We start from the raw sequence: 26618 nt of genomic DNA, 5'->3' as shown, positions 1-26618 counted from the left end.
ATGAAGCATTAGTTTATCCCATTGACTTCTGAAAGTATATAGATATATATGTAGGTGTGTGTGTCTGTATATATGTGCATACATTTAATCATAATAAATTTATACTTATAACAAATGCATACAAATGAGTTGCGGGCATTGATGTCAAATTTTTGGTGAAGAGGTTCAAGTTGTTGCCTGTTACATGTATGCAGGAAATTTCATATGAGGAAAAGCTCCCTTGACCAATGATAGAAGCATTAAAATTAAAGAACATTTAAATATCAGTGCCAAAACATATTTCATTAGTGGCTGGACAGGTGAGATGCAGTGGTCCCTGATATCAAAGCAAATGTGTGTCAGCAGGTGAGGAGTCAATGAAACTACCAGCAAATCCAGAGGCTAGGAAAGTACAGTTATACGGACAATGAGCCATGTCAAGAGTTCACGAAACATTTTTGATGTGCTGTGGTTTAAGCTATTAGCAGAAGAGCATTCACTTAATAAATTGTAGGTTTATAGTTCTTTTGATAGCAAATATATATTACTATGTAATGGTTGTCCCTGTGATGAGTTTCATTACATCAGTATCTCTTTCTCACTTATAAATTGTGTTTTTAAGTAGTTAATTATTGGTCTAATTATTGGCTCTAGGTCTTACAGAAATAGTTAGTAGAAGATGACCAAAAAAGTACATTGGAATTGTTTTACTTATGTGTTGCATATGGTTCATTTATGGAATGCATCCACAATCTTATGACTTTGTTTATTAAACTACATTAGTGGTAGATAGAGCATTTGTAACATGCCTCTTCATCGTATTTTCCTGAAATTTAAAATGTTGGAACAAAATCCCTTTCAAATACAGAAGCATTCTGGATGTGCAGATCAGATTTTGTGAAATTGTGTTCAAGTAGTAAACATGATCATATTTTTAAAAGCGTATATAAAAAATTAGGTTAGAGATCTGTCTTTTGGCTGCTGATTTTGTTGACCGAAAAATGAAGCTGATTTCTGCATCGAATAGAAGTGGAGAAAGGTAGTGCTTTTTCCTCTTCCATTACACACACTGATTTTCCTTGGATATATTCTTGGATATCTTATCTAAGAGATTAGAGAAAATGTTAGATATTGAGAGAATTCTCTTATGTGTGGCTGTAAGGCATTTAAAGGAAAAATAATAAAAAGAATCCCTGTGGGATATATGTCTTTCTTATTGTTACTAATTTAACAGCAAGTAGTAGTAGTTTACTAAGAACTGTGAAAGGATTGAATTGCTTCTTTTAAAATGATATTGCTGGTGTGTAGTGAGTGTTTGCTTAGCAGGAATTTTATGGTTCTTTTGGTTTAGTGTACTTGTAGCCAATATACTGGCGTGTATTAAAGCGTGGTGTTTTTTCATTAGAAAAAATGGTTATAGTAGCACATGTATTTCAGCTTAAAACACATAAATGGAGACTATAAAGCTAAATACAGTTCACTTTGTGCAATTTTTCCCCTCTTAACTAAGGATAAAAAGTTTTCATAAATGTCATAAGAAGTAAAATGTAGTGCTTCATAAAATCATAAAGACTTCATGCTCAGTTGCCAAAAAATGACATATTTTGTGACAATTCTTGTTTTTTAATGTGTTTTTTTCTGTGTGTTCTCTGAATGATCAGTGTGCAATTTGGTGTGCTTTTCTTCAGTCGTGCTTTTGTGAAAAACAAAAACAAAACCCACACTGATTACCATTTTTGAAGAGTTGAAAACATTCCTCATTTTTTTTTAATCTTTTTTTTTTTTTTCCATAAAAAAACCTCATTTTTTCATTCTAGAGAAATGATAACAAATATAATTGTACTTCCTGTTATTTGGAAGTCAGCAGACTGTAGACTAATTGTTTAGTTTCATTTAGTCGGGTCTTATTTTCCTTACTGAATGTGTCCATCCTTTAAGAGCACACTTACGTTCTTATGCCAGACTTTAATTTGTCTTGCAGACTGCCCTTCAAGTACACTTTTCAAGAAATACTTTATGCTTATGCTAAATTGCAGGTGTTTTCTGTCTCTCAGAAATCTTAGATTTCTTTGCCAAGTTTGAGAACACCTGTGCAGTCTGAATTCAAACACTTATTAGAAAATCATTTACTGAAAATGCTACTGTTCTGCCATTTTTATGCCTCAGTTGTCATTGAAAATTAACTCATTTAAATTTTTAAGTATTACTTGCCTTAATCTCCTTTCAAGCTGAAATATTGCCATCTCCATTCAAGCTGAAGTGACATGAGTGCTCAGTGTTTGCAATGTCACAGTATGCCTACAGTGATTATACTTACCATTTTGAATTCTTTCTTCAAGGAATGTGTATCCAAGTGTTTTCAGAAAATGGTGTATATATTACCAGCAGCTTTTTCATTTCATTTGGTTCTGTAAGTTACTAGTAGAGATACGTATCTAATCCTTAGTATTAATAAGGTAATAGTGGTAGAAGACCTTGCCTGACCAATCTGGTGGCCTTCTATGATGGAGTAACAGCTTTGGTGGACAGGGGAAGGGTGATGGATGTCATCTACCTGGACTTCTGCAAAGCCATTGACATGGTTCCTCACCACATCCTTTTCTTTAAATTGGCGAGGTATAGATTTGAAGGATGAACTTTTTGGTGGATTAGGAATTGGCTGTCTGGATCCAGCCAAAGGGTTGTGATTAATGGTTCTGTGTCAGGGTGGAGGCTGGTCGCAAGTGGTGTCCCTCAGTGGTAAGTCTTGGGACAAGTGCTCTTCAACATTTTCATCAGTGAACTGATGATGGCATTGAGTGCAAAGTTTGCGGATGACACCAAGCTGAGTGGTGCAGTTGGTGCATTGGAAGGAAGGGAAGTCAACCAGAGGTACCTGGACAAGCTGTAGAAGAGGGCCCATGAAAACATAATGAGGTTCAATAAGTGCAGGGTTCTGCTATTGGTTTGGGGCAGTCCCAGATATTTATTCAACTGGGGCATGATCTTCCTTTGGTACACAGGGACTGAGAACAAGCAGATGCTTCTGTCTTCACAAAATCCAAAATCACAAAAAACTCACAGACATCTTTGGAATATTCAAGAAAAGATGAAATTTAACAACTTTGTTTGTTTTTTTGTTTGTTTGTTTTTAATTGTTAGTTAGGAGAGTTGGTGATAAACATAATGATATTTTTGATTGCAGCAAGCCCGAATATCTTCAGTTTCAGATTGTGCAGAATTGCCTCCTCAATCTTCCAAATGGATATACTGAGCTTCTGGTGAATGTTTCATGCTCTTGCTGTTAAAATGAATCTCCTGAGAAACAAATTATAAAAATAATGGGATCACAGAAAAAGCAAGTGAGAGGTGGCATGTCTAAGTAGTCTTTTAAAAAGAACTTGGGAGATGGGAGCAAGTCATAGGCTATAGTCTCTGTTTCTTGCACCAACAGCTACACTTCGACTGAATTTAAATGTGCAGCTTGGATTTAAAGGAGGTGAAATAATTCTATTCCAGGGGTAATAGCTTCAACAGTTAAAGGCCAGCATTTTATTTTTTAAAGCCTTCAGTTTCTAAAATGATTTTTCTATACTCAGTTTCTAACTGCTGCACAATAAGCCTTTCTTGCTACATAGCTATCAAAATTCAATTTCCTAATAAACAAATCAATTATTTATAAATAATAATATTTATAAATTGTAATTACCTGTATGTTATCCATCAGCTATGTTAGCTGTGTGGATTGCGCTTTCGAAGTATCTGATTGAAAACTTGAAACATGAAAGCTTTTCCACTTTTCTGAGCAAACTCATTTATCTTTTTTTTTTTTCTTCAGATATGTATTCCATACTTACAAACAGTACTTTCATAGTGGTTTGAATAACTTCACAGTCCTGTGAACTTTTGCCTCCGTTTACACAAGATACAAGCATCTCACCTGACTTAGTTACTGTTACTTAGTTACTGTTTTGTTTGTGGGCACTGGAATACTTGTCTGGAGAAGGAAGGTGCATAACAGAAAGATTTGCTGACCAAATCGTAAGTTTTATAAACATTTCCTTGACAGACGTTTTGGGCTTGCCACTTTGCACCCCACACATCAGATATTTATAGACCTGGATCAGGTCCCCTCTCAGTCTTCTTTTCTCAAGGCTAAACAAATCCAGTTCACTTAGCCTTTCTTCATAGGGGAGATGCTCCAGGCCCTTCACCATCTTTCTGGCCTTCTGCTGGACTCTTTCCAAGAGGTCTCTGTCTTTTTTGTACTGTGGAGCCCAGAACGGAACACAGTACTCTGGATGAGGCCTTACCCGGGCGGAGTAAGGGGAGAAGATCACCTCCCTCAACCTGCTGGCCACGCTTTTTTTAATGCACCCCATTGGCCTTTTTGGCCATGAGGGCACAATCATGGCCAACCTGTCGCCCACCAGGACACCCAGGTCCCTCTCTACAGAGCTCCTCTCCAGCAGGTCATCCCCCAATTTGTACTGGTGCATGCAAATATTCCTCCCTAGGTGCAAGACTCTACACTTGCTTTTATCAAACCTCATCTGGTTTCTTACCACCCAGCTCTTTAGCCATGAGTGTCATGTTTTAGCTCATTTGTTTCTTGTGCTTGATCCTCTTAGATTCATTTTTATCTATGACCTTTGGCTTTTCCCTTTAATGTTTCATAAAAAGTGAAAAAAATCACAAGTAAAAGTAAAATATCCACATTAAGTTTCACAGAACTACATGGTCTTCTCTCACCCCACAGTGCAATAGAAAATCTTCTCCTTCTCATTAGGTCCATGATAATTTTGTTCCACTTAGTATCAGTGAGAGTTCTGAGTCTTTTGATGGTTACACTTGAATAGTCCCTGCTATGGCTTATTGATCACTATCTTCATAATTCTGGACTTTTTTGCTATTCCCATCAGATTTTGTTTGTCTGTTGTGTTCATTCTATCAATTTTGTTTCTTGCCTTTATGTTAATGCTTAACAGCTGTTAGCAGTTTATTTTTACTGAATTAAAATTTTCAGATGACAGCTATTTCTTTTTTCTCCTCATTTTCCTGCCTCTTTGTTTCTTCACATCAGAATTCGTCTTTCTTAAACAATTGTTACTCATTTACTAATGACTAATTTAAGTACCGCCAAGACATATGTGTGTTTTCTATTAATCGGTAATTGCAGTTCAAATATCTGCTAAACTTCAACGGACAATTCCATCTATTTATCTCACGTGTAAATGCTACTTGTTTTTCTGAATAATATTGTCACTTTTATCATTTAGTATCTGATCCACTATTTCTGTACTATATATATTTATATATATAATCATTATTCTTTTCTCTTCATAGAACCAAAATTGCAATTTCAACCACCATATCAAGTACAGCCCAAAGTTATGAATACAGAACAGAATGGCATCAAAGAGAATCATTCAAGGCATATTTCTCGCAATGACATGAGACAACCAAGGAATGAGAAGCCCCCTCGTTTTCAAAGAGATATTCAGAATTCAAGGCAGGCTTTGGAAAGTGGGGGATTACCAAGAAACAGAGGTCCTGAAAGGCACAACTCTTCAGAACATTGGACAGATGAGAAAATCAAAAGTGACAGACATTATCCTAGAAATGATAGGCCAAAGGATTTGGGTTATCCCGTAGCTGCTCACCAGAGTGATATTTCCTTTAAAAAAAGGGATAACAATATGCAAAACAGAATAGGAAAAGGGGTGTCTTTCACAGAATTCAAGGAGAACTCTGCTGCTCAAGATACTACAGACAACAATAACCAGAGACGTGGGAAAAGGGAAAATCAAATACACAATTCTGAAAACTTTTGTGATAGGAAAGCACGAACAATAAGTAATGAAACCTTTATGGTAAAAAGTGAGCAACATTTTGGTGTGAATAATGATTACCAAAACACTTGCAGAACTGATAATTTTAATTCTATTCCGAATGGAGATACAGAACATCATCAGAAAGGAAGACGAGTAGGGCCTATCAAATCGCCAGGACCTAATGTGATTCCGTCTTATGATGACAAAATTTTGTATTACAACACTGGACCCAAAAGGAGATCTGGGCCCATCAAACCAGAGAAAATAATGGAACCATCGATTCATGCAGAGTACGGAAAAACCTGGAGACCTGGGGATGAGTGTTTTGCTCTTTATTGGGAAGACAACAAGGTATGTGTTTGCCAGACGTTGAGTAGTTCAAATTAGCTTTCTTATATACTTGATGTAGACTTAGCACACCAGCACAAAGACAAAGGTCTTTGTTCATAGGTGTATACTGTGCTTTGTGGCCTGCTTCTTGTTCTAATGTTTTTTTGTTTTTTCTTTGCATGTTTGTTGTTGTTTGTTTTAAAAGGAGATATGTAGATTGTATTAATTTCTTGAAAGTATGTGACCCAGATCATCTTGACAGTGTCTGTTTCCCTCATATGGGATAGCTAGGCTCCTAACTGAGACATATTTCATGTAGGTGTTTAAAATTTGAAGGAATTAAATGGGTCTGGTTGCCTTTGTTACTTTCTAAAGAATAAGACTGGGATGCTCTGTTATCCCGAGTAGTTTGTAACTACAGATATGTAATGACTTCCACTAGAATAAGACATCATGCAGCCTTCACTAGTACAGGAGAAGACTGGAGTGTCTGCAGGGATGGGACTGTTTAAAACAAATTCCACTCTTATTTCAGTCATTACAAAAAGACTGGATTTTATTATCAATAGTAGTCTCCTAGCTGAAGGAGCTGTGGAACAAATGGAGTGTGATGCATGACAGTTCTGTTTTACTGATTTTTCAAAGCTTAAATTGTTCCTCTTCCAATTAATAAGATTTCTTTTATGACAAGAGATGTAGATACTGTTAGCTCAGCAGTGTCACTTTTTTATTTGACTGAAATAAGTCATGCAAAATTTTTGATGGCAGTAGCATATAGTTAGTTGGTGCTTTAATATGAATATATATCTCGGAAGGATTTGTTTGAAATATAATAGCATATTAAGGAATTATTTCCTGTCTTCAGAAGCGCTTTATGTCACTATGAGATGTGTTGTTGAAATTCTGAAAAGCATGAAACTTGCAAAATAAGCAGATACGACACTGCTGCCTGAGAAGTATCCAGTGTGTTTTGATGATGGTTGTTTTTTTAGCAGTTACAACAAATGCTGCTGCTTGCATCTAGCATAATTTTAAAATAGAATGATAAAATACAGCAATGAGTTTTAATCTTGCTGTATGATAATGACTTCTATGTGTTCAGAAAGAAAAATAGATTCAAAAGCAGTTGATTTCTTTGCATAAATTACTAAAAGAAAGTGATGAAAAAAGGAAGAATTTTAGAAGGATCTTATTTTAGTACGTGCTTAAATAGTTATGTGTTATTATATACTTAAAATAGTTGTATGTGTGCAAGTGCCTGCCAGGCACTTAAACAGTAATAATAATTAAAAAGAAAGTCTTGCATTAGTATTTCTTATATACAACATCATTGGTGTTGATGATTAATTTGTCTTTGAAAAAAGATCTTTTAAATGTTCAACCTAATGTCCTAAGTAGTATATATTTTCAGTGAGTATTTTAAATACATGCAGCCACAATCTTTCAGTCATGGGACATGTAAAAGTTTAATAGATAATTATCTGCAACAAATTTTACTGAAAATTTACTGACCAAGACCAAGAATGGGGAGGAGAGTGAAAATGAAGAGGTTGTTTTCAAGCTGTTTGTGGCACATCAGGTAGTATTTTATGACCTTTGAAAATTTCTCTTTTAAGTTCTACCGGGCAGAAGTTGAAGCTCTCCATTCTTCTGGAATGACTGCAGTTGTTAAATTCTGTGACTATGGAAATTATGAAGAGGTGCTTCTCAGCAACATCAGGCCTATTCATGCAGACACCTGGGTATGTGATAACAAATTGAATACAAACATATAAATTACATAGTCTGTAACAAAATACATAACTTGGCAAATGAATGCCTACTCCTGCAAAGAGTGATAATTGCACGTGTAGAAAAATAGTTAAGAAGTGAATACACAAGCAAAATCTTTTAGTTATCTATATGAATCTACTTAATGTTCCTAAGTATATTATCATGTAGTGTTCTTTATATATAAGAAATTTAAATTGTATTGCTGTAAAATGAATACTTTAATTGACCTGTCAGCTAAATGGTTTTATGCATACATTATTTATAAAAGTTTCATTTACTGTATTAAACATAGATTATTATTGTTTTATTTTGTATACGTTGTATTTTTTTCTGTAAAGGTTAGTAAACAGTCTTTATATATCCTGAGGACTTATACTGTGTGTGAATGTATGGCTAAACAAATACATCTGTGTGAATCATTTTATTTTGCATCATGATTTTATTTTCTAAAGCTAATTCTTTGGTGAATATTAAGGGAGAGGTTTATGCCTGGAAGTCTGCTTTACAACATTTAGAATGTATTAGCCTTATAGTAACTGTATATTAATTTCAAGGGGCTTTATTTTTGAATGTCATGGAAGTAGAAGTACAAAAAGTACAAGAAGTTCAAAAACATAAACAAAAGAAATAGGATTGCAGTCCCTTGCTGTTTACTCATGATAGAAAGATGCACAAAAAAGTATATGAATCTGTGCTTTGATTCCTTAATGACAAGCTGAAAGTGCTTCTTTTCATTTCTTACCTCTTGGCCATTTAGTCGTGTCAGTACTGCTGCAGAGGCTGTTAATAGTCAACTTCTGTTTTCTGCCAGTGGTCATTTAATTTATGTTGTTGCTTGTAAGTCTCAGATGTTCTTATGGCCTCTGAGATGGCCTTTTTGTACTTAGAAAGGTCTCTGAAGCACTTCTGAGCTGAAGCATTGCAGTCTAAGGAAATTAACTTTTTTTTTTTTTTTTTTTTCTTTTTATCCCACTTGTTGAGGTGCAGTGATAAACCGCTTTTTACTGTATGATTGTGCTTATTTTGATCTTATTTCTAGGTTGTTAAACCTAGAAATGGTTTTATGATTCTTGGTTACTGATATTCCACATCATAACATCAGGTAGTGCACTGGGAGTCAAGCATTTCAGTTTCTGCCCATTGCCTCTTGAACTGGAACTAGGCATCACTGAAAAGAGCCTGGCTCTGTCCTTATTGCACCCTACCTTCAAGAGCCTGTGTATATATATGCTGATTAGCTTTCCCCCAAGACTCTTGTTACTGAGGCTGAACAGGCCCAGCAGTCTCAGCTTCTCCTTGCAGGAGAGGTGCTCTTGTCCCATCATCATCTTCATGGTCCTGAGCTGCTGGAGTCTCTCTTGTACTGAGGAGCCCAGAACTGTTTGCAGTGATCCAGGTGTGGCCTTGCCAGTGCTAAATAAAGGGGAAAGATAACTTTCTTGCTGCTGGTAATACCTTGCTTAATGCAGCACAGGTCACTGCTAGACTTTTTTCATCATTTCTGATGATAATCTCAAGTATTGACATTTATTTTACTTTAACTCTCTGAAAATTCTCTCTCTTGCTTTGAGAACTTGAGCTGGTGTAATTTTCTCTTCCTGAAACTTGTGTTTCTGCTTATAGATAAAAAGGCAAGATGAATTATATATAATATTTTTAATAATTTATTTGTTTAAATTATTATTTATATAAAAATATTTTATATGTATGTAAGTAAAAGTGAAAGTATGTATAATTCCAGTTCTTCTGCAGCCTGTTATGTTGTGTGGTGGCGTTGCAACTCACCTGTTTTGGACCCTCCAACAGGGAAAGCATTGAGGAAACAAAAGAGCAGGGGGTCTTGATCTGTAGCTCATTTATTTTGGCAGACATTTTATCTTACTTTTTATGGTGATACCTTAAATTTCATAATGTTGTTTATTATAGCTCACAGAGCTATAAGAGTTTCTAAAGGTATTGAATTCTCTTAAATCAAACTGTAATTTAGGACCTTCTCATAACCATCCCTCATTTCGGGTAAGTGAAGATGTAAAGCTTTATGAGCTTATGAAGGTGTTGGAAGCCTTCATCTAGCCATGCTGAAAATAATAAATGGTTAAGGGTTACAGCTACATGCTTAAGATAGAGAAGACTTATGCTGTTATGTGGAATATTTGAATCCATTCTAGTATCTTGATTAATATCAGTTAAATATTTACTTTAAGGTGCTGTTTGCTGTGTCTCTGAGTTCTGAACAGTCTTAGCATCACAGTTTTTTTCTTTCTTTCTTTTTCTTTTTTTTTTTTTTTTTAATGAGTTTTGTGTCAAGCAGTAAGTTTTTCTGTGTAAGTAATTAAGTAGGTGCAGTAGGTAAACATCACACTTGGATCTCTTATCTAGCTTCTCTCCTCATTGACTACAGTGAAAATGAGGATGTTAAAAGAGAATTGTACCAGCTAATTCTAACATTACTGTGGAAAAATTGTCCATAATAGCAGCAGAGCAATTTAATATTTCTAGTTGTTTGGCTTCTGTTCTGTAAGAAAATTGCTATAATTTTCCAGTTTCTAATTACTGATAAGCTATGGAGTCTCTCTTTTTTCATATTTTGGACAACGCTTTGTTTGAGTTGTGGCGCTGCATAATTATAATTTTTTTAAATCTAAAAAGTTATTAAGTTGGTTTTCACAAAAGTTTTGTGTTCTCTCCTTTACTAAAGTATTTTAGATTTAGGTTTTTATTTTGTAGTGATGTACCTGATTTTTCTATACTTGCAGTACATGGACTTCAGTTTCCATTGTTCTTTTAGACTGAGACAGGACTTAATAAACCTTACGCTTCTTTTAATTTTATTTATTTATTTATTTTTACTTTCTTACACATAATTTTGCATTAAGGTCAGAGACAAGCATTATGAATTTTTTTTTGTCATGATGAATCAATAGTATTTTTCCTTAGCACCTCTGAGAAACTAGATTATTTTTCAGACTGCAGTTTCCTGTGTATATGTTGGGAGTATAGATGGATCGGCTCAACTCAGGTTGATTATTCCCTTGTAAGTTAACGGCCCACAGCTGAAATGTAATAAAGGATGCTTAAAGGTGATTAAGGAAGCACAGTTTAGTTTTTAATAAACTAAAAGCAGGCAAATTTCAGTTGAGAGGAGGTAATTTGCACTAAGTGGACGTAAAACAATGGCTTTACATTTTCTGTCTGTATCATTAGGCAAATGTTTATCAGACATTGCAGAATGTTTTAGTCTTTTATTCAAGTCTTTTGTGTTCATTAGACTGTAAAATATTGCAAATTGTCAGCTATATAAATCAGGTTAAAGATGCATTCTTGTAGTTTGTGTAGCTATTATAAAAAGTTAGGACTGATAAAATAGGATACTTCATTTGTCTGCTATTTTAACTCATGTTGTTAAATGTAGTTTCATACAGTGATGTTTTGGAGACCATGCCATGTGGACTCCTTTAGTTGTTTATTTTGAGAAACTGTTCCTCACTAACACTGTCATTTAATCTGACTTGTGTTGTGGATTAGCATGTTTTGACTTATTTTAAGTACTGTATTTTATTCTTTGTGAATAATGTGAGAAATATTCTTTATTTTTCATTCCGTGACTTTCTCTATATTGAGTTTTTTGAGGTTGAACACAAGTTCTTCCTGTTTAGGCAGTGTTGTTCCTCTTGAAATATGTAAAAGAGGTTAGTTGTGTAAAAATGTCTGGGCGGTGCTTGCCATCTTTCTTTCTGTTCTGATTTCCCTTCCTCTTTCACATTTCATTGTTGCTAGTTTATCTACCTTTAAATATTATTTGGAGGTATTTTAAGAGGAAAATGGAGAAGCTGTATGTTAATATAGTTATTCTTCACTAGCTGCTCTCTAGGAAAATGGGATGTAATAGCAATGGCTTGATATTGCAGAATGTGTCCATCCTAATTTCTACTGGAATGTGTGTATATGACTATATATCATATATATCATATTCCCTCACATTATGTAAGGCATGCACTGAATTGAAGCATTATACTTGCAGTGAATAACAACCATGTACAGACATGGTTTTTGTCTGAGGTGTTTATTTTTTCCCCCTTCTTTGAAGACTTGCAGGCATTTCCAATAGTATCTCTTAGATAAGACATCTTCCATAAGATAACAAGTGTATGTAGAGTGCGGAAGCCGTTGTTTGTAGAATAACTCATTTTTCACTCCCTCATAATTTTAAAATAGCCAATTATTATTAAATAGTGCATTTGTAGGCCTGAGCTACATATAGTTGTTCACAATGACACAGGGCAGCAATCTTTTAGTCTGACAAGTTTGCTAAAATCCATTTGTCTTCTCAGAAATTAGTTGATGTATCTAGATTTTAAAAGTTTAAAGAATTAGTATTGCTTAAACCTTACCAAATTTTGTAATATCTTTGCTAAGTTAGGTTGTGTTTTTTTGTTAAAACTGACAGTGCAAATCCATTCAGTATTTATTTTTACAAAAAGAGTGACTTAAGAGGTGATAAAGTCATGAGGAATGCTGAAATTCATGCCTGAGTTACTCACTTAGATAACCACTTGATCTTAGTTTAAATTTTAGTTCCTTAACATACATAGATACTTATAACTTTATATTTTTCTGTGTAGGCAACTCTGTCATCTTAGTTTGAATTTGAGAAAGGCTTTCCTTGTTTTATCTTGAACATTGTGTATGTTAACTGCATTTGGAGAATTTCTGATGTAAACTCTGACATGGAACCTTAGGACTCTTAAGGGCACATTAAGAAAACTAATTGTTCATGGATTTTTATTTTATTTTTTTTTTAATTAAAATACACTTTTCAATTCAGTGCTTTCCTTTCTAATATTCCCAATCTTTCAGGTCTGAAAAAGGGTGTAGAGTGAAATGTGTAAATATGATTTAATTTTTAAGCCTTGTACTTTACAAAACAGGTTATAGAACTTCTCTGAATTTAATTTGTATTTATTATAGAATGTTTACATTTACAAGCATGGAACAATTTTAAAATTTATAACTTAATATAAAAATTACAGACATTAAGAATTCATTGTGTTAGCTTGGTAAGTGGTTCCAGTCCCTTAAGTCTTTAACTAAAAAGCAGTTTTTGCCAGTCATTTAGCTGTTTTTTAGCTCTACTGTGAGCCCTCGTTTAGTAATGTTCGCTCTGAATTTTATTTGATGCTTGAACTAGGTACAGTATTGCAGGAATGCTAGATTATCAGGTACAGAGCAATGATATCTTACCTAACAATATCATCAGGGGAAAGGCTTGTAGAATTACCTTATGTGTTTATTTTACTGATTATTTATTTATTTGTTTATTTATTTATTTATTTTATGAACAAGTCCCAACATCTGAGTGGTATATCTTTCCAACACTTATGCTATGTAATCCTTGAAATACTAATAATGTTCCTGTGAAAACTACTTTTGTATATATGCAGAAGAATACATTTTTAACTGTCCCAAACACAGTTCTTGCAGGAATGTTGCTGTATTTAGTAATGCATGTTTACTGATAATGCAATGAATGTCTGTTGTTTTGTGTTACCATCTGCTGAAAATTGAAAAGATTCACCTAAAATGTCACTGAAGCTCACTGATCTCCTTCTGTTTGGATTTTTGTGGCGGTTTCATGCTCCAACAACAGGGCATAGATAATTACTCATATCAGCACTTAGTGGTTTTTGTTTGTTTTTTTCCCCTGAATGTTTGCTGGCAGAATTTTCTGATTACATACTACATTTTGCAGAACAGTAAGTGCTTCTTTTCCCCTCCAGAAGTGTATTAAGTTGCTTAACAATGCTGTTAGCGCAAGAAAGCTGAATGCTGAGCATAGAGTTTCAGGTACTCTTTGTGTAAATATGTTTAGGTCTATTACTGTATAACCTGGAAAAAAACAAACCTTTCTTGAGGTCATCATTCAACTTTATGTTCTGGAAAACTGGATGGATAGTTTATTTAAAGAAACAAATAAGAGTGGAGGAGGGAAGAACTAAGTGTTGACTGTGGGAAAAGTGGGGGATATGGATGCCTGATTTGCTGTTATAGTTTAAAAAAAAAAGATTGTTGTTTCTATGCAGAAGTCTTACAGTACCATGCTGCAATTAACAGCAAATATGTTGAATTATTCTGTAATAGATGCTAAAAAAAAATGCTCTAAACACACAATAAATCCTTGATTAAGATTCTTGAAAAATGTACATCAATGGCAATTTCTTTTTTTATTTGTACTTTCCATGCCTCAATTTTTGTAACGATGCCCTAAGGTGCTCTAAGAAGATATAACTTTAAAGTTAATCTTTTACTCCTTTTTCCTTTCTTTCTTACTTTCACTTTCTCTTTCTCTCTCTTTCTTTTTCTTTTTTCTTTTTTCTTTTTTTTTTTTTTTCCTTCACAAAATCCTTTTTCTTCTTAGTTGTTCTGGAATTTGAAGAATCCATTTACACATTCATATAAAGCCTTATTAAAAGCTTAAGGGAATATGATAGACGGTTTAAACAACGCATTTTCTTTCAAATATCAGATACACAATCTATTGCAGCTTTAAAGCTTACTTTTAGTGTTTTGTAGGAAACCTGTGATATTTTTTCGTTATGGCTATGATATGATGGGTTTTTGTTTGTTTTTGTTTTTACTTTGTGTTTTTTAATATATCTGGAAAATTCTACAGTCTGTATTTGATTGATACTAGTATAGGTAAATAGAAACTACAAAAATCAGGACTTAAAGTACTCAAGATCAAAACTCTGTGATTAGGCAAAAGAAACAAGATTAAAGAAAGGAATTAAACAAAGCAAACGGTCATTTGATGTGTTAACATCAAGGGACAGCTGTTGCCAGCACAGTGGGCAGTACAGAGAGGCATAAAATCTGGCCCAGGAAACGGGGGCTAAAATGCAGATGAAAAAGTGTAGTTCATTTTTCAAGAAAAGAAACACTGTGGGTTTTGTACTGATTCCAGCAAGTTTTCCACACATTGAATATGTGGGTGAAGTTAAAATTACGGCTTAAATTCAAACAGTCGTTTTATAATACTGAAAGAGAAAATGCTTTCTTGGGCTTGTCTCTTCTTTCTCCTGTGATTCCTGGTTTCACAGAATCACAGAATCACAGAATTGTAGGGGTTGGAAGGGACCTCTAGAGATCATTGAGTCCACCCCCCCTGCCAAAGCAGGCTCCCTATACCACGTCACACAGGTAGGCGTCCACGCGGGTCTTAAATATCTCCAGAGAAGGAGATTCCACCACCTCCCTGGGCAGCCTGTTCCAGTGCTCCATCACCCTCACTGTAAAGAAGTTCTTCCATACATTCGTGGAACTTCCTATGCTGTACTTTCATCCCATTACCCCTAGTCCTATCCCCACCACTACTGAAAAGAGACCAGCCTCACCACTATGGCTCCCACACTCAGGTATTTATAACCTGGATCAAGTCCCCTCTCAGCCTTCTTTTCTCAAGGCTAAACAGACCCAGTTCCCTAAGTCTCTCCTCGGGAGATGCTCCAGGAACAGTTTTGTGCTGTTCCTTCATCCATCATTGTGTAGGCTTTACTGTTCATTTTTAATAGCCCACAGAGAGTTACACACTAATTTTTTTATTGAAAAACTTGTCCAAGGATCAATTGAAATGCCTCAGCAGAAGAGTGCAGTAGATTTTCTCTTCTTAAGTAGGAATAGATGGAGGTAGCCTGTTTGAAGACAGCAAACTGATGGAGCTGATCAGCTGTAACTTGCAACTAAATAAACATGAGCAGAACATTAGGCAGTAAAAGCATATGTGAATTCAATCCTGCTCTTTACTGTTGTCCACATAATTGTTCTTGAAAGTTATGCATTCTATAGTAAAATATATAAGTATTCTGATAAAAATACATAAGTACCCTGATTAAGGTCTTCCAGTTCTAAGTCTGGAGTTGCTAATTTCATATCTGTGTATAAATTCCTCGTCCTCTGAAAAGTTCAAAACAAGTTGTTCAATAATTCCTTTCAAGAGCACTGAATTCTTATCAGTGTTCAGTGCAAAAGTACTTGTGGATCTGACTCAAAATAAGTATTCATTCCGAGAACGTTATATGTTCATTGAAAAACCTTTTGATATTTTCACCTCTTCATATATTCATTGAAAAACCTTTTCATGAAATAAAAGCCTACTCTACTCAAATACTGATAATTTTTAAAGTAAATTAGTTTTTAAAGTTTATTAAATGTTGGATTTACAGCTTCATTCTGCAGCGGTGAAATCCATTGAATTTTCAATGTAAAAGTAAGCCTAGCTGATAAAGTATGTGCAGGTAAAAGCTCTTGAGAATACGCGGGTTCAAAATAAAAAGCACTGTGTGTACATATTCTCATTTTACACTTATTAAGTCCTCATGCGTCTTATGAGAGGGAATTAAAATAGCATAAGCATGAGCAGATCCTTTTGGCAAACCTTTGAACAGAAGCTGAAATTCTCAGTGATTTATGCTCCTTTCTTTGCTATCTCATTTCAAATACCTAAATAATACAGTTATCCATCAGTCTCTGATGCCCTCTGAACCTGTTACTGGAATAATTTTTTTGTGCTTTGCTTTTTCTACAAATCTGCCAGTTGCTTGTATTTTTTGCCATTGTGCTTGTAGACAGTTTTCCTTGCATGTTCGCTACCTACCTAGACAAGTACTAGAAAACTCAGTCCCTGATTCCAGAGTGTTTTAACAAATGACTTTTAATAAGCTGAAGGAATGAGATAATCAGATTTACTCCAAGGAGGTGGCAAGTGTCAGAGGTAGTGGCCAACTTAAAAAAAAAAGAAGAGAAAAGAAAATGTATTTAGATTTTTTATGTATAAGTAGGTGGGAAACAGTATAATTTAGAATGAGTCTCAAGCAGCTGATTCAAAAGCAAGCAGCTAATAAGGCTTCAAGATGTGTGACCTAAGTGACTGTAGGATAATATTTGGATGGGTGGAATTTTCAACTGGAAGAAGGTAAGACACAAAGATGAATGCACTTGAGAATGAAGTCATTTTTCCCTACATAGGCTAGATACTGTTCCAGAATAGGGAAGATAGTTTTGAGCATCGTCTGGAGAGAGATTCTTTTGGAAAGAATCTTGAGAGAACTTGTGGTATTGATATAACTTCATACTTCTATCTTTTTAAATCTTGACGCTATTATAGTTTTTGTTGTCAGTGATGGGAAATGACTACTGCAAAATGTGTGGATTTTTTTTTGTTTTGTTTTTGCTAGACCTCTACTTCCATATTTCATTCTTTTGTGTAATTAGTCTCCCTGAATGTATTTGTATGTGGGAGTAGCGCTGCAAAAAAACTGGAGAAGAGGTGCACTGGGAAAAGTAAGTTTTATAGCAAAAATCAATAGTTCTCAGCCTGTGGCTGCACTGAAACTAAAATTATTTGATTATTCTCTATTTTACTGTGTTGAAATTCTGTTTTTTACAGTTATTGCAGACTTTTAGTAGTAGGGAAATCACTTGCTATATTTCCTAACCTGGAAAAATAGCTGCTCTTGAAATGCAGCAGTAACCACAGACGTGCCTTTTAAATAGCTGATCTTGGCATCAGGGATAATATGTGGCACTGTTTGTATCAAAATGTGTTTTGACCAGCATTTAAGCTGATTCAGAGTGAGGTGTAGTTTCTTGAAGAAGACTTGGTTTTGTTTTGTTTACAAAGAAATCTAGGTTATACATCTTTCTTTCAACCTCTTACAATGAAATATTTTTCTGCTTTAGTTTGCTTGTTCTTCATTATGTGCACGTTGCGCTCTATTACCATTGCTTGATGTCTAGGTTGTTGATGAATTCATAATTATTAAATATTCTTAGTCCGTGTTTCTCTACATTCTTCTATTGTGAGTGAAAGGAAATTAAGAATTACATACTCAGTACTTTTTCCGGAAATGGTTTGCCTACCACATTGCCAGTAAGTCTGATGCCTATTAGAGTTTGGTTTTAGGATAGTTAATAAATAAATGAAAAATTATAGCTACTTCCCTGAGGAACTATTTGAGAAACTGCTGCTCAAGAATGAATATATTTATATACATATATATATTTACAAACAGTGCATAATTTAATGTTTCCATTTGTCTTTTTTTATAAATACTGATGCTCTTACAAATCTTACCTTAACCAATTATTTCTGGTTTTTTGTTTTTTGTTTTCTTTGAACGCTGTATAATTTGTCAGTGTTTTTCTGGTATTGAGATTCCCAGGAGTGAATGCTGTATTACAAACATATAATACATTTTGTCTCATTATTTAGAGGTTATATTTTGTATTTCTGCTTGTAGCAAACTCATCAAAATTTCTGTCCACTATGCTTATTCCTTGGACTTTGTTCCCTGCCTTTTCATTCCTTAATTCTTTTTTAATTTCAAACACATTTCTAAAGTCCTGCAACCTGATATTTCTTTTCCTCTGGCAGGTTACTAAGGTTATTTTTCTTCTTGAGTTTGACAATACATCTGACAATATATTGACAATTAATTTCTGCTCCAACATATGTGCTTTTTTTTCCCTGAAAATATTTAGTGACTTCTGCTACTACCTTGAGGACTGAGTTTTGAGATTCTTTACTTTTTTTTTTGTTAGTTTTCCTCAGAAGCAGCAGTTCCTATGTGTGCATGCATTTGTTTATGTGTGTGTACATTTTTAAATGTGTATATATATATATATACATATATATATATATATAACTACTCACATACCTACTCTTACATTTAAAACAATGCTGTTTACCTACAGGAAGATGAAGAAGAAACATATGAACAAACTCTAGAATTCCGTAGAGGAGGAGATGGTCAGCCAAGGCGGTCCACACGACCTACTCAACAATTTTATCAACCCCCAAGAGCTAGAAACTGATTAATAAGAATTATACGGTAAATATATCTTATTAACATTTTATTGTGGATTTTGATTTCAAGAATAGGAGACCTGAATTTTTAAGTACTTTAGTGTTCTTCTGTCTTTGTGAGTTCTGTGAAAGAACTTTCTACAAATTTGCTGTTAGTTGGTTTGTATGACAGCCCTCAACACTTCTGATGAGTAGGCTATGAGCATTTTGAATGAATAAGTTATTGTAATTACTATAATTACTATAATTTATATATGATTATATATAATTGTAACATATGTTTTATATATTGTGTGTGTAGATATATATAATGTAATTAATATATGATGTAAAATTCCTAAAAAAGGGTTGGTTTTTTTTGCCTCGCTTAAAAAAAATAGCAACTGATCAAATCAAGTATGCTGTACCACATTCGTTATACCTTTGGATTTTCTAAATATTTAATTATCAAATATTCATTAAATGTCTAATCTGATTAAAGAAATCATTGCAAAGTTGCAGTGCTTGATATCTACAGTGTCTCTGTTTTGCATCTAATTTTTTTATGTACCAGCTGGTTATTTTTTTCCTAGGCTCTTTTAATTTCTTTTGTTTTTTCATTCTTTCACTTCTGGCTGACTTAATAGATGCTGCTGTATCTCTGCAGTTTTTAGTTTATTTGACTTGCAATAATATGATTTTGCTTTTTTGACTATATTCTAGCATACTGTTTTTTTTTGTCTGGGGGATTGCTGTCAGTACAAGGAGAAAAACTTTACTCTTAACTATTCCCAAGGTGATAATTATTCTTTGTTTTGTCTGTATTCTAATATTTTCTATTTTAAGTATATCAATCACTATCAATAAGCATTTCATGAAATAATTTTAAGTATGCGGAAATAACTTGGGTATATGCATTGAGCTGGGTTCTAAACTAAGTCTGTCATCTCAGGGAGATGTCAGTGTGATCAGCCTAATGGAATATGCTCAGTATAGAGCATATTGACTGTCAAACCTTTGTGCGTGTGTGTGTTTTTAGGTAATAATTTTGGTATTATCAAATTTCACAGTATAAATCTGGAAGGCTGTGTTTGACGTTTGTGAGGTGGGAGGGAAGGATAAGACAGACATCCCGAATGATAATTATTCTTGTATCTCAAGAAGAGTGAAAGGTTTGTTGGAGAATAGGGAACAAGTCTTATAAGACAAAGGCATTTGCTCTCTGTGGGTTTTATTCCAACTTGCTTTGAAAAGGAAAATGAGCTGATCTCATTTACCTATTTTGGTAGATAAAGGAAACTTTCAGCCTGACAGTGTGGTAATTATTTATCAGAAGTGGCTTACAGTTATCCATATTACTGTATCTCATGCTGCTATATGTTTTATAATTAAGTGGAATTTGGAAATGCATAATGTGACCAAATGAAGTCATTCAAGACTGTGGAGCTAGAGAGAAATCAGTAATAAAAATCTGTTAACTTTCTATTAACTTCACGAAAATTAAATGGAGGATGCAGTTGTTTCCTCTCATTTTAAATGTAGGAAGAAAATCAATCAGTCCTTTCGGGTTTGTTTCCAGTTGATCTAAACTGGTACAGTGGTGTTAAATTGAAGGCTCAAGATTACTGAATGTCACTTCATCAAAGTGGATTTTTATGTGTTTTTTTCTTCCTTTTTATTCCATAGCTTCTGAGAGAATAACATATGCATATTTCTTAAAGCTTTAGATAACCTGTTTGATGAAGACATGATTGTAGCAGGGGAAGTTTTTAAGGAATTTTGTTAATTTTACTACAGCTTTCCACTGAAAAATGCTTTGCCAGACCATTAATTCTGATACCTCTAGTCTCTGAGAGGTTTTATATCCCTTATATTTCTATATTTTGTAAAGTAAATAACTTGAATGATTTTTCCTGAAAAGAGATGAAGAACCTCTGTTGATGCCTATATTACAAATTGGTAAATTGTGTACAATTTTAGTAACGTAATACTTAATAATTAAAAATGTCAAGGTGTGCCCTATTTTCAGAAACAAATCGGCAATTCTAAAAGTAAAGTTTGATGGCCATATTTATATTGATAGAGACAAAGAGAAGATAAAACATATGGTTCATGTAGTAGACATATCATCTCACACCCAAAGCTTATACCAACCTGTTGGGACGATGTTTTACCACTTCACAGGACGAGCTTATTAGCACTGGTATAATAATGTATCACTTCCTTGATTAATTTCCAGCATACTCATTTAGGTATTGAAGTTGCCCTTGCAAATCTGAGATTGGTATTGACAATTACCGTAGTTCGTGTCTACAAGGCAATGGGGTCATAAATATGAGGAAAGATTTTAAATTCCTGAGTTTTTTGTTTGTTTGTTTGTTTTTTTCAATGGAGTTCATTTGCATTTGGGTCAATACCTCAGAGTGGTACACTGGGCCTAGAAGTGGTGGTTTATTAATATCCAGTAGTGAGACAGAGGACAGTAGCTCAGGATTTTCTCAGAGCACTGCATTGGGATCATTTGAATTCATTCTATATTGTTAAGGGTCAGAGTAGTTAAATATTAGTTTCAGAAGATCCAAAAATTAAGATATTCCTCTTATATAAAGATATGATATGAAACTTGGGGGCTAGCAGTAACAAAATACTAACTGAGCCTACATTTCCTGGGTAGAGTGTTATGGTATATGTAATACAAGGAGAATAAGTAATCAGAAATGTGTGTTTTAAAGAGTTCTGGCTTGTGGAGGAGTTAGGAAGAACCTAAGAGGATGAAGCTATGAGTGCTTGGTCACTATGTGATTCTCAGATCTTCCTTTGCTCAGTGACAGAATTAATCTCCACCTTTTTCAAACTTTCTACAAAATGTGTATTAAGTCTGTACTAACGCGAAATTGAATTTTGTAAGAAATCACTTGCCAGCAAGTGTTCTTTCCTTGTGCTATGCCAATCATATGTGTTAACAAATATAACGTTGAGGTGCAGTCTTCTGACTTATTTATCTAAAGACATCTAAGTACGAAAAAGCAGGAGTGGGAAAAAAAAAAAAATAGGAACAGCAGTGGAGTTGTACAAAATGTTTTGGGGCTTATCGTTGTTTTTTTCTTTTATTCTTTTTCATTTAGTGATCTTCTCGGGTTGAGGGAAAATTCACTGGCAGCTCCAACTTGATGAAGACTTCTAGAAGAACTTCTGGCTTTTTCCAAGCAACAGGGTGGGACAAAGAAAGCTGATATGAGCAGAAGGAATTTGAACTTGATACCACAAGAGACTTTTTTAAAGTTCTTAGTTAAATGAATCTGAATACTTTTTACATATGAAAGAAGCAAATTGTCTTTGCTGCCACCAATAAAACTACAGTGCACTATTCTATTCTTTGCCTTGCTTTCTTTTTACCGAGCATCCATTTTTTTTAGGTAACACAACTACTGGCGTGTTATGATTTTTATTCATTCTGAATTGATTTTGGTTCTAATCCTGTCTCTACTAAAGTAGAAGTATATGTCCTGTTTCTCAGAAGCAGGCAGGATTCTGCTTCAAGTTTAGGCGTTAGGCGGCTAGCATTAGTGAAATGTTCTGATTTTTCAGCTCTTTATTCAGTGAAATTCTGAATAGCAATTGACTTTATTTTCTGTTTTTTTCTTTCTCGAAGTTGCTGAAGGTCAAAATTTACAAGTTTGCCTTTTATGGTTTTTTTTGAGCTAAAATTAGAAGATTGAGAGGGAGAAAAAATTCAGTAGTTTCAAAAGACATTTTTCTAAATAATTTTAGGTAAATATTCTCTTTTGAGGAATCTTTACATTCTAGAAATAGAAACTCTTGAGAAGGTACAGGAAAGTAATTTAAGCAAAAACTAATACCAAAAGATGCACATGGGTACATTTCCAAGAAAATAAAACAGGATAAATCTGTATATAAGTACACACACATAACCTGTTAAATTGTGGTTTCTGACTTTTCTGTACTTTAAACTCTGTATTTATTGCTTCATATTATATTATTTCCAGTTATTATTGATGCTTGAAAAAAAAACTGTATATCGAACTGTACTTTTAAATCTAAGCTATATCTTTGAATCTTATGTGATTATGAAAAAAAGTTGAAATTCTACTAGTTCTTTTACAGAAGCACCACAAGACTGATGTACCTTGCAAGCCCCTTTTAAGCTTTATTTTGATGGTTTAATTGATTGATATGGTACATATGAGATAGTTTTGTAAAGATAGAATTGTACTTGATACATGTGTTGGTGCTATAAATTAAGTGGTTCAGTTAATTCTGCTAAATTTCTGAATGCTTATACATAATTCTGTTTAGACAGATTAGTCAAATCTTAGCAAGTGCTGAATGTTTTTTATGCCTTAATGGATCCTTGAGGATTATAATACATCTAATTAGCAACTTTAAAAACATCTGGAAACTTAGAACAGAAGCTGCACAATGTGGAAGTTCTTAGCTATCAGTTGATACTAGAAGGTTTGTGTAGTTTGTTGGATTTGAACTGGAGTCCATTTCCCAAAAGCTGTAAATCACTGTGGTCAGTTCTGCTAAATTGTACTGGCAAGTAAATAAGTGCAGATGTGATGCATTGGGTGTTAGATGTTTTACTTCCAGAATTATCACTGAGGCCACTTATAACAGTTCATTTCAATGTGCAGTTGTAGCATTGTTTCAAAAAGCAGATTGGGTCTTCTTTTCAAATAGACTGTGCATTAAATGAGAATCCTATTATCGGTGTACCAAAGCAGTCTCTTAGGGTTCTTCTGGTATTTCATTCCTGCTGTGAACTAAATCACTAAATTTAGAAAACAGCAGTCTGATTTAGTGAAGTGTAAAACAGTTGCATCGTTCTGAAACTACCAAATGTATGCGAAGCTTACTGTAGGCATAAGAACATTGGTTTTGTTTGGGAAACAGTACAGCCAACATCCATGACCAGGTGGTCTCTTCAGTGGTGCTGAGAAACTGGAAAGACAGAATAAGCAAAAAAATAGGCAAGTCTCTTTGACAGGAGATGTTGTCTTAGTCATTTTATTATTCTTTTCTATTAAGGTTTCAACTGCAATAATATATTTTGAAAGCTCTGCCTGTTCTTTAGGATTTGGAGAATCAGTGATTGAGTACATAAAAACTATTTGCATTCGCTTGTTCTGAAAAGCATGAATTCATATATCGATACCCATCAATTTCCATACAACATGACGATAAACTTCATAGATATGTACTTCAAAATTTTAATCAAACTCACGAATACAGTTCTTTCCAATCATAATGTTTTCTGGTTTACATATATGGGGAGAACATCAACTTATTCAGCCTTTATTTTGAGAGGAATTTATCATTACCAGACAGATCTACAGAAGTCATGCAAAAGTTATTTTGCCAAAAGCAACAGCAAAGGCAAGGTTCTGAACTTTGTGAAGCTACACTGATATACCTACACAAAGAAAGTGGAAAGGAACAGTGGATTCTGGTGATCCACACTATTTACCTACTAGCTTAATTTCTGATGCTGCTTTTGACTGCTCTTGACTGTTTCCAAGACAAACCTGTGACTTCAGCCTTTGCAAGCAGAACATGAGACAATCTGTGCCTCTTAAGCTGTGAACAAGTAGATCCGTGGACCTGTTTTGCTAGAAATACAGATACAGCTTATGAGAATTTTCTTTGTTGAGTTTTAGGAATGAAGTTTAATGAGAGACTTTCTTGCTATGGACTTGTATAGAACATTTTTACCAAAAGAAAAGAAAACAAAAAAATCCGAATTAAATTGTTTTTAAAATGGTGTTACAAGCTAGTAACTATATTTAAATAAAATTGCTTCACATTTTTTTCTTGGTTTGAGGTATGAAGTCATTTTGAAAGAAAAAATGTAGATGCTTCTTTCATTTTAATATTTTCAGAATTTTATAACAGTCTAATCAGAGCTGTTTTCATTTAAAATCTGGTTTGGGCTAATTTCTTCTGAGATATTCAGATGTATGATATTGATATTAATATAGGTTTTGTCACTAACAGCTATTTTCTTGGTGAATTTCTGGAAACAACAGTACAAATCACTTGCTGAGATTGCTTTTCTGGGAAACACTGCAGGAATCGTCTCTGCAGAGACTCTGTAATGACTTGTACCTTATGCAAGATGGAGCATGTTGGAAATATGATTTTCCAAAGTAATAGTAAAAGCAGATAGTTCCATGTGGTGAAAAATTTATCTGAGGGGGGATAAATCTTAGCTTTGATGTGCATCTGGGATAAGAAAGGAGATGGAAGAAAGATATAACTTGAGGCAAGGCTGGAGAGATATATGAGAGAACTCCCAAATAGCCAAACTAATGAAGGGTTGGTGTAATCTTAGCAAGGTTGTTGAGTGAATACTGGAGAGTAAGATAGACAGTCCCTTTTTAGCAGTGTGGTTGAAGGGGACTTCATACAGAAGAATCTCCAACGCTTTTCTGCATGGACAGGTGCATATAATTCTCTTTACATGACTGTACCCAGATTTAACTTTCAATCAGCTCTTAATATCACGTTGATTTTTTTTTTTCTGTAGTTATTTATCATATGAATGATTTTGAAGATACAGGGCTCTTCTGCTCGTAAGTAAATTGGGGAAACATTATCCAAGTGAAAGGGAAATTGGTTTATTTATAATAAAAATAATTATAATAAAAGAATAAGTAAGAGATGTTCTTTACTTTTGGCAGAGCACATAAATCTTCTTCATACCAAGAAACTAGAATAGCATATTCTAAGTATGTTAGTTGCTACATAAAGGAGTAAAATCACTTTCTTCAAAATTGAGGGGTTTTGTTTGTTTGTTTGTTTGTTTAAACAAAAATTAATTACGTAAACGTAAAAAAAATTACGTTTTTTTTTTTCTCCTGCTAATTGAAAGAGTAAAGGGACGATTCATCCCAGTTTCTTCCTCATCTTGCTATATTGGTTTTTTAGGTGCATTCTTATGAAATACTTCAATGTTACATATTCTTGATAGCCAAATAGTAAGTGTGTGTTCTACACCAATTGGTTGGATTCAAGCATTAATTAAAACTTGAGATTTATCAAGTACACATCAAAGGGGAAGATCCATCACACAGCTGCAGTACACTGAAATCTAGTTACAGCTCCTACTCCAGGTATTAGAATTCAGCCTATGCTGCTCCCTTTTACTCATTGAATTTGGAACAAGAAGTTGATGTCTAATACATTTTTAGGGGAGAAAGAAAGGAAAAGTTGTAACAGTTGTGAAAGCGTGTGTGCACATCAGGTAGGAACTTTTGTACCTGGACTGTGGAATTTGATATATTTTTCCTTTTCAAAACTGTAGAACAACTCTTTTCAAAACTCTGATCAACTCTTATATGAAATTGTCATAGTTAAAAACAGTTGATCCTTGTACTTTAATCAGTCTCTGTTCCCCATGAGAAATCTTGACTTTGGTTGTCTCTGGCACTCTTGCTGTCTCATAGCTCTTAGCAAGAAGTCAAAGAACAGCTGGATTCCTGGGTAAAAGCTGATACAGGTTTAGACACTGAAGTCAGCTTACAGAGTCCCCCTCACTTAATTTGAGAGACTATATTATGTTGTTGAAAACATGGAAGCAGATGTGATATTGTGGCTTACAGTTGTTAACAGTGAATTCTGAATCAGTAATGTTTTGAACAAAACTATGGTCGCTGCATACTAGAACAAAGACAAGAATGTGGAGGAAAAAAAAAGACAAGTAAATTTTGTTGAGTGGTGTGGCATTTGCAAAGTATTAATTTGCTGAATAGGAGCTTGCGTTAGGGTAAAATACACAATATTTATAGGAAGAATCCCAAGTTCCAGTTCCTTTGAATGTGTTATCCAGCATGGCACCATTTGTTTGATTTTCTGTTCTG

General features: G+C 34.1%; 1 protein-coding gene and 1 long non-coding RNA gene across 3 annotated transcripts in view; one reads left to right on the top strand and one right to left on the bottom strand.

Moving 5' to 3' along the window:
- TDRD3 (tudor domain containing 3) overlaps positions 1–22107 on the top strand; it is a 47506-nt gene extending 25399 nt beyond the window's left edge. For both annotated transcript variants that reach the window (XM_015851686.1, XM_015851685.1), the window contains exons 10-13: positions 5305–6143; positions 7739–7864; positions 18645–18781; positions 21861–22107. In XM_015851686.1, coding sequence (XP_015707172.1) covers positions 5305–6143; positions 7739–7864; positions 18645–18764 — 1085 coding nt within the window. In that variant the 3' untranslated portion in view covers positions 18765–18781; positions 21861–22107. The remainder of the gene's footprint in view (positions 1–5304; positions 6144–7738; positions 7865–18644; positions 18782–21860) is intronic.
- LOC107308091 lies at positions 3093–3908 on the bottom strand. Its single transcript, XR_001552635.2, has 3 exons — positions 3816–3908; positions 3668–3731; positions 3093–3276 (listed from the first exon to the last, which is right to left on the bottom strand). It is a non-coding gene; the product is annotated as an uncharacterized LOC107308091 (long non-coding RNA).
- Positions 22108–26618: the final 4511 nt, after the last annotated feature.

This window comes from Coturnix japonica, chromosome 1 (genome assembly GCF_001577835.2).
Source record: "Coturnix japonica isolate 7356 chromosome 1, Coturnix japonica 2.1, whole genome shotgun sequence".
NCBI lineage: Eukaryota > Metazoa > Chordata > Aves > Galliformes > Phasianidae > Coturnix > Coturnix japonica.
This window is presented reverse-complemented; position numbering and strand designations above follow the sequence as displayed.